The following is a 9383-nucleotide window of genomic DNA, read 5'->3' as shown; positions in this document are numbered from 1 at the left end:
TATTTCCTTTCACATCAAGTGCACCGTTACCGATATCGCTTTACAATTTCTTTTTATTTTCATATAAAAAGATGATTCGATGATCAGTGCCGCTACAATATTTTTGTCGTTTGTCAATCATCTTTGCACGAGATCGGCGAATCAATTGTCATTACACGTATTTCATAGATATATAATATATAATATATATATATATATATATCTTTATCTTTAGCATAACCTTTTTTTAAAGTGAATATCATACAAAATCTAAAGGTATACGAAATTTAACTTTTATTTTTCATTATATACGAACATAATATAGTAATACAATAGACGGTTGTATTTCAATTTTATCTTTTTTATTGTTTAATTTATAAAAAAAAAAGAAAAGAAGATTCTAGTTTGTCATGGATCAACGAATTAAATCGGAGACGGCGGTAATAGGCCCTTATTTTAGAGCATTTACATTTTTTTTTATGAAACCATTCTTTTTATGTCAATTCTATATCTCAGACGATAATCGCTAAATCGATTTGAATTTGGTCGTTCTTTTACATGTGCGCGCGCAGATTACAGTTATCATATGCATTAGTTCCGATTGTTCAGTATTGTTCGATATCGGACGCGAAAATTTAAAGAGTTGTTCAAGTATTGTAATCATATGATATAAAGCTCAATCATAATTAAATTAAAAGAATATATCTTAAAAAATACGAAAATTATATATAGAACGGAAGAATATCATTACAAAAGGTTAGTGTTTAAAATGATTAAAAGCAATGTCTAATAAAAATTTTTTTGTTTTTCTTTCACAATTTCGGTATAAAATTTATCAGTAAAAAAAATTATTCCTTCAAAATATTTATTAGTATTGTTTGCATATTAATTTTGTTACAAGAAAATCTTTAATATGGAATTGAAATAAAAAATAATGCACATATTAACATAAAATTCTTTTATATATTTTGTTAAACTAAGAAACTTCTAAACGATTAAAAAACAATATTAGATTGAAAATGTCTAAAGAATATAGCAGGAGTAAATTTAAATCACAAATAGATTAATAATAATTGATATTCGTTTTAGAAATTTTTTTTGTGCGATTAATACAAAGAAAGTTTATGATTTGCTAAAAATAGGCCGAGATTTCCTTTTTTGAAATTTAAAATAGATACAAAAAAAGATGTGCTTACTTATCGAATGTACATTACCCAACGTATTAGAAATTAACAACTAATTGTTTAAATATATATATATGTATAAAGATACATAGAGATGGGCCGAAATCTGACTTAAAAAATTTAATTTTTATGTTTCATTTTCAAGAATTCAAAATTTTTTTAATTTCGAGATTTCGAATATTTCATCCCTTATATAAGTGTATATTATACCGTATACAAAAAATAAAACAATGACAATTCATAGCATATCTTCACGTATACAATTCGAGCGAAACTTACGTATATTTGTACATGACAGCACGATATTTTAAATGAATTTCGTACGTATACTTAATCCATAGATATCAGAATCATTTACTTGACAATTACTAGTCGAATAAATAAAAATTTCGATATAAGCCTACACGCTGAAGAAAATCATTTTAATATATGCTAATTATTTGAATATATGCTAATTAATTGAATCATGTAAAATATTTTATTGCTATATCTGCAGAATAAGCAATGTCGTTACAAATTCCGATGCAACGTCGCAACTATTAATAACTAATTATAAAGAATACTTTTGGTAATACTTTTTTGTATTATTCTTCTAATATATTTTTAATATTTTTTACAATTCTGTAACGAAGAAAAATAATTGGAAATATAGAACGAAGTATACATATATAGAGAGATCCATTTTAGTCTAGAAGTGAGTATTTGAAAAAGCCATTAATTCAACATGTTTGAAACACTCTATACATGTATAAAAAGTTGAATACTCAGATGAAACGTCTTTTCTCTTTGAGTATTGGAAAAAAGAATCACTATGTAATTTTTTGTAATTCTAAGTTATTTACAATGAAAGATTAATACATACACATCATATCGATCGATAATTATATAAAATTCATATTTTTAGATTATACAAATATTCGAACATAAATATGATTGATACTATTTCGAATAATTATAAAATAATTAATCAATTTTATTAATTATGGTTAATCTCTTTCTGTTGTGATATCTAATGCATAAAACATGCAATATATTAATCTTTAGATTATTTTCATCTTAATATTTAGACGATAGGAATATCTAAAAGGTAAAAAGATTGCTAAAAAATTTAAGTATGCTCGTATAAAAATTTTCGAAAATTCACTTAAAAATTTCAAAATAATTCAAAATATCAAGTTATAAAAGTACAAAATTGATGGTATAAAAAACTGATTTCTATTGTCAATTGTATAAAAAGGATCGTGATTCATATCACATATCTTAAACTCATCAGTCGCATAGAATATCACAGGAACATTAGTAAGTGCCATTAGATTTTTATGTATCAAATATAATAGATATTATATTGCTCGTGCATGTATTAAAAAATATAAAGAATAATAAAAAAACAAAATCTCAATCATTCTTTTCCAATTCAAAATTCAAATTATGTTAATGTATCTTCATTATTAAAATGATATACTATGTACATTATAAAAAGTTTTCTCAATGTACTTTTGTGAATACAAAAAGCAATAAAAACACAAACAATAGTTAAAGCATGATGAAAAATGAATAATAACCATACAAAATGTCCTTGATAATTATTTTACTTGTTATTGCAAATTTCACTTTATGTATCAAAATTGTAAAAAAGTCTTCACTTTTCAAAGACTTAGACTTTCAAGCAAAATAGTTTTCCATTATATTTTGGAAAAATCTGCTTCCCTTTTTTCGAATTGTAATAACTTATGCTGCTATTAATTGCCATTTTAGATCAGAGATAAAAGAAAATTCAAAATTTTTTTCTAGTAAAATCTCAAAGGTTTTTTTTTTTTATTTTTAATTTCAATGATTATTATTTGTTTAATGCAGCACAATCATATTGACAACAATAATCGTATAATAATCATGCTCATTGCTATGGCAATAGCACAATTTACAAAATTCTATACTAGCTGATTCAAATACTATTAACACAGTTATTTCTTTCAAATATTAAAATGAATTTATCATGAATGGCATCTTTAACATGTAAAGTAATACATGGTTTGTCAGTCACCTTTCTCTGGTCACAGAAGAAAATATTTATATAGTATGTATCCTATATGAAATTATATTAATTATTCTTGAAAAAAACCGCCGTCTCCTCATTCTCTTATAACGTATTGCCTAATTATATTAATAATTAACAAACGTCACGCACAGGTTTCTTATAGGGCACGCTATATCATTTTTCGCGCTACATATTCCTAGCCAGTTACATAGAGCCATTTATACCTCAAGATAAATTAAAGTTAATATCGATCAAATTAATAATCAATTTAAATCGACCATTTAATTTGATTGAGAAAAAAAATTAATATATTATCAATACAGTTCTGCAATTAATAATACATTGTTATAATTTATTTTTTGAGATAAAATGGTAAATTGTGTGAAACCAACTTTAACTTATATCTGAGGTATCTCTATATTATTATAATAATATAGTTTGCATCTTTCGATGTCCATTTTATAAAATAAAAAGTTAAAAAAGTGCGATACACTTGCTACTTGAAATATTTCTTTTTTTTTTTCCGCTTTTTTCAATGGATCGTATCGAGAATTTTTATCGTGATAAAAATAAAAAATTGTATACATTAATTTACAACAATGCTTTTAATCCTTCTAATTCATACACTGGCTGTAAAAATGTCGATGTTTCTTTATACACATACTACGAGATGAAAATATGTAATAAGAACAGTACATGCAATTAATTACAAAATTGTAATAACAATTTTGCAATTGCATAATGTCATATCAAATATTAACAATGGTTATATCATTACTGTTCTAAATTGCGCATTTTCGCGAGCATTTAAAGTATATTTTAACTTTGCGATGCGATAAAAATTAAAAACAATCGTTAATTTTGCGCAAAATTCTTAAATAATAAAGACGCAATTAATAATTATATATATATATATATCGCAGATCTTATAAATAATATATTCTACAAATAAGAGATGTTTCATGCCTAAACATCGCTTATTTTCTCACTGATAATAACGTAACATAAATTAAACGAAATATATTTGTTACAGTGCTGTGCTTGTAAATTTTACATCATAAAATATTAAAAGTCCATGAGATTATTTTTCTTTATATATTGTGCGTGTCAATTTGACATTCTAAGAAAATGTTTTCTATATTTCAATTAAAGATCGTTTGAAACTACATCTACAATACAAAATGTTTAAAAATTTCCACCATACAATATTTTTTTTATGAGTTAATTAAAAAAAAAAAAAAGAATGTAGACAAGATTTACGCAAATAAGAAAATATTGGACTGATAACAAAAACATTATTATGAAATTAGAATGAAATGTATATAACTGTATAAATATTTATATAATGTAAAAATACTGTGGTTTAAAATATTTATAAAATTTTATAAACCATTGATAAACATATATATATATATATACAGATAAAAATATCTTATCTTATAAATCTCTAATATTATATCTTAAATTATTTGCAATCTATGAAAGATAAATGTTAATGATGTTTTATAGTATGTAAAAAAAATAACAGTAGGTGGAAATTCATAGGCACTTTGTAAATATTTCTACGTATAATAATTTTGTTATATAAGTATAAAAACAAATATGTCACACCGTTTATTAATATAATGAAGCAACAGCAGAAGGTGATAGCAGCAACTCTAATTACAGATAAAGCATGTTTGTATCTTAGATCTCTATCAATTATAACATAATCGAAGCGCAAACTAGCAATTAATTGTTATTCTCGGTTATACACACATGTACATTGAATGGGGACGTGCATCGTAAGCACGAATGGAATGACACGGAAAGGAAAAGAAAATAAATCTTGTCGATCGATGCGATGTAAATTAAAAATTTAATGTGATTGTCCCTTGCCATAAATGAATGGCTTAGCAGCGTATATGCCGGAGTTAAAAACTTGACTAGAAAAAAACGAACATGCGAAGAAATAATATAATATGTATAATGTATGATTTCACAATTTTTCTTACTTCAAAGATATCGTTTCTTTTTCTTTCCTTATTTATAGTAATCTCATCGACTTGTTTTTATTTTCAGTATTATTCACTGTGAGGAGAATACTAATAGTTGTAGGTAATTCTCATTATTAATGTAAGAATTCGATTTTATTCATTTACATAATATTATATTATGTAATATAATATTATATATTACATAAAATAATATTTTATAGTAGTTTTATTTTCTAATTAAAAAAATTTATTTTGGCAAAAATTTAGTTATTTCAATAATTTAACTCATAAATTCCAATACATAAGAACTACCTATATCTTTTAATATTCTTGAATGAAACCTAACTCCTATGCCGCATAAGCCCTCCAATTATGCATAACACTTCGTCGGTGACTTACAAAGCACATTTGCGGACATGCCACACACACAGATATATTCCTAATCGTTTTGTGTATGAAAAAGTAAAAAAATGATTTTTCTCTCCGTGTTATAATTCACAGTAGTTTTATATATCGTACAAATAAAGTACGTGCTGTTTTTCGCGCATTTTAAACTGAATAAAAAGATCAGTCTTTCTTTAGAAGAAAAATTAGCGCAAGCGCATTATGTACGCACGCTTTATATCGTATATGACACGTATGTTACAAATAAATTTACACACATGCGTGCGTAATATTATTAATAATTATAAATTGTAAGGTAGACCAAATCAGAGTTTGATCTTGTCATCGAAGGATAGAATAACAACGCATGTCTGCAAAAACGTTTGGAAGAATCCAGTTCTTAATTTAAACCATATAAGTTGTACCATCTATATTTGATCGCGTAAAAAAGAATACATGTATAAACAACATAAAAATACATAAATTATTGTTATATTATATAATACAAAGTTTCTATAAATTATAATTTTATTACAATATAATATGTATGTTATAAAGTCTGAAATGTAACTATTATAATATAAAAATACGATCAATTATTAGATTGGTAAGTTTTTATATGGTTTATTTTGTCAAAATATTTATACGTTTTATAAATATGCTTAATTATTTCAGTAGTCCATCAAATAGTCGTATTTGTTAATAAAAACGCACTTACTTTGTTGTGTCAATGCTTTCTTCATACGTTCCATGTTCAATCACAAAAATGTTTAAATACACTATTTCATGTTTTTTTTTTTTTCAATTTTATCAATAAAAATAAATCATTGAGATAGATTCACAATGTTGTTGAGACCATGATATCACGAATGTTTTCACTGTACTGCACTTTATAACAATTAACCAATAATTGGTTAAATTCATTTGTATATCAAATCAATCATATGTTTAGTTTAATCCTATGAATTCGTCAATATGAAATGTTTACTGTTTATTCCTTGTGGTATGAATAAATGTATACACATAATTCTCTTCGACAGTTTGTGTATAAAAATTCTCAAAGATCGATAATTGCTTATACACATGTATATTTCAGTCTAATTTCATGATGTATTTATTTCACCAATATATTAGTAATCTCTTTGGTTGGCCCAATATAGGTTTTTGAGCATTCGAATACACAATCTCCAAACATTTTTTGTACGTTGTTTTTACGCACATATTCACCAAACATTATTGAGAAATTTCAATATTTTATTCCGCAATATTAAGAAGTTGGTTCATCATCGGCTAAATTATGAAGATCTGAATAATTCACGATAGCACGATGTAAAAATTCATATTGTGCCTAGAAATATTAAATAAAAATAACATTTATATAATTATTTTATTAATTTTTTTTATAAAAAAAAAAAAAAAAAAAAAAAAAGATTGACTATTAAATTTGAAATACGTACAAAAGTGCTAATCATGCCATGTCTTTGTGAACGTAATTTTTTTGTTGTTGTAAATATATCTACGCGTTTTTCAGTTCTCAATTGTTGAACCAATATACTAAGAGCGACGAACATAGAACTCCTATCAGATCCATAGCTGCAATGCACAACTAGTGAGCCGCTTGATTCTGTATCGTTTGTAAGCGTTTGGTTTACGAGTTCAATGAGACCACGAGTTACTTCAGGTACTTCTCCTTCTACTGTTGGCCACCCATGATATTGATATTGTGTTACAACAACACTTTCATCCGTTTTTGTATTAGAAACGCAGAATTCACGACGAGTGTAATATGGACAGCTCTCACTTTGAATATATCTAACTCTTATATGATCATATGCAGTTTCTTCATCAGGCCAATAACGTGGACATTTTCTTGGACCTTCATTTAACTAAAATAAATTTTTATATTACATATGAACAATTTGAATAATAATATTAGTTTTATATATTATAACACATTCATTTAAAATCGGAGGCTCAATAATATTTTTCGTCCGACTCTAATTATTATAAGTATAATTTTTTTTTAATATTATGGAAAAATGTAAGTTGCGTACCATATATAATACTTACGCAACGAGTTTAAAATTTATAATACTATAAAAAATAATTAAAAAACGTAAGAAATAACTGCTTACATCGGATAACATTACTATCGTAGAAATACACTGTTCTGAAATCATTCGCCAGAAATCTGCTATTGTAGTATCCAATGGATCTTGAGTAATAACAAACGATTCGGAATTGTCATAGCCTTCAATAAAAGATGCATTTATATATGTTGAATGTTCTCTACCCGGAACGGGTGTAAGAATTACTCGATTTCTGTCATATGGGATTATTAATTCACTTCTGTTTTTGCTTTTATTTTCTTCTCCTCCACCAACGGAAAATGATTTTCTGTCTTCTAATACAGAGTTGATTTTCTACAAATATCAAAAACAAAATGTACAATTTTCTTTGATTAACACTTTTTTTTTTTTAATGTGACTAAGTCTTTTAACAGGATTTCTACTTACATCATACTCTTCTTCCATTCTACATTTTTCTTTACCATTATCTCTTTGTCTTAATTTTGCAACATTATTTTTAAGCTGCGATGCTGGAATTTCTGTATCACCATATTGTGCCATTTCCATTAATGCGCGATAAATGAAAATATATTGTTTCAATGATTGCACTAAAAAATTTCTTTGATGTCTTAAATCACATACTGTATTGAAAATTGAAACTTGACCCTCTTCTGCAAGTTGTTGCAATAAAGAATCTAATGCGACTAATGTTCCCGTTCGTCCGACACCTGCACTACAATGTACCAATATTGGACCTTTTTCCAAGGAATAAGCTTCATTAACTCTTTTAATGAATCTGAGGATTGCATGAGGATGTTCTGGTGCCATGAAATCTTTCCAAACTAAGAAATGATATTGAATAATGGTGCGTGCATCTCGTTCTCCTAATCGTGTCATTTTTAATTCACGAACAACATAATCCGAATAAGCTCTTTCTCGAACATGTTCAACAGTGATATCGCCAAAATTTTTGGTTTCACCTTTGTCAGGCCAATACTTTGCACATTTTGTTTTCGAATATTCTTCGAGATTTGTTAACATAAGTATCAGTTCAAGATGTTGTTCCCAAATCATTCTCCAGTAATCGCAAACAGTATTTTCCATTGGACCTTGAGCGCATATAAATTTCTTGCGTTCTTTGTATCCTAATACAAAATTTGCGTTTATATAATCGGAACCACAAATTCCATCCATTTGCGCGAGTCTTACTCTAGTCTGATCATAACATTTTATATCCGGATAACGATTTTTATATAAATTTTCGCGTGCTTCTGAAGCTCTTGTTGTACGATCTGTAAATCTATCTGGTAATAATTCGAATTCATGTTGGAAACCATAATCAGAATCTCGGTGTCGTTCAAGATATGCTTGAAGCAATTCACTTTTAGGAATAGGAGGCATATCTGGAGGACTTGCTGCTACCAATTGATGCCTTCCTCTAAGACTTCTGCATAAATGTCTATTAAGATAAAAATGTTCATTATATTATATATTATATATATTATAATATTATAATATATATTATATTATATAATATCTTTTCAGTGAAAATATTACCTGAAACTATTTCTCAGAGTTATAATTTCTTCTCCTCTTTGTTGAGCACGCTTTGTGTATCTATGTAATACACAAAGTGCAATAAGAAGAATGATGATAATCAATATAAGAGCAATAGAAAGTTGTAGAATTACACTGAGTGTGGTCACTTCCGTTGATATCATAGTTACGGGATCCAATCCTCCATAGAGAAGATTAA

At 26.3% G+C, this 9383-nt stretch overlaps 1 protein-coding gene and 2 long non-coding RNA genes across 3 annotated transcripts in view; 2 read left to right on the top strand and 1 right to left on the bottom strand.

The window, feature by feature from the left end:
- Nucleotides 1-348: 348 nt before the first annotated feature.
- Nucleotides 349-2548, top strand: LOC102679029. Its single transcript, XR_004151160.1, has 2 exons — nucleotides 349-735; nucleotides 1660-2548. It is a non-coding gene; the product is annotated as an uncharacterized LOC102679029 (long non-coding RNA).
- A 2064-nt stretch (nucleotides 2549-4612) lies between these two features.
- On the top strand, nucleotides 4613-6036 carry LOC116186209. Its single transcript, XR_004151161.1, has 2 exons — nucleotides 4613-5354; nucleotides 5396-6036. It is a non-coding gene; the product is annotated as an uncharacterized LOC116186209 (long non-coding RNA).
- Nucleotides 6037-6304: 268 nt separating this feature from the next.
- LOC102679126 (tyrosine-protein phosphatase 69D) overlaps nucleotides 6305-9383 on the bottom strand; it is an 8588-nt gene continuing 5509 nt past the window's right edge. The window contains 5 exon segments of the mRNA XM_031512755.1: nucleotides 6305-6906; nucleotides 7016-7444; nucleotides 7694-7981; nucleotides 8075-9086; nucleotides 9185-9383. Of these exon segments, the coding sequence (XP_031368615.1) occupies nucleotides 6826-6906; nucleotides 7016-7444; nucleotides 7694-7981; nucleotides 8075-9086; nucleotides 9185-9383 (2009 nt within the window). The 3' untranslated portion in view covers nucleotides 6305-6825.

Source organism: Apis dorsata, unplaced genomic scaffold (genome assembly GCF_000469605.1).
Source record: "Apis dorsata unplaced genomic scaffold, Apis dorsata 1.3 scaffold_517, whole genome shotgun sequence".
Classification (NCBI taxonomy): Eukaryota; Metazoa; Arthropoda; class Insecta; order Hymenoptera; family Apidae; genus Apis; species Apis dorsata.
Note: the sequence above shows the minus strand (reverse complement) of the source record. Positions and strands in the feature narration are given on the sequence as shown.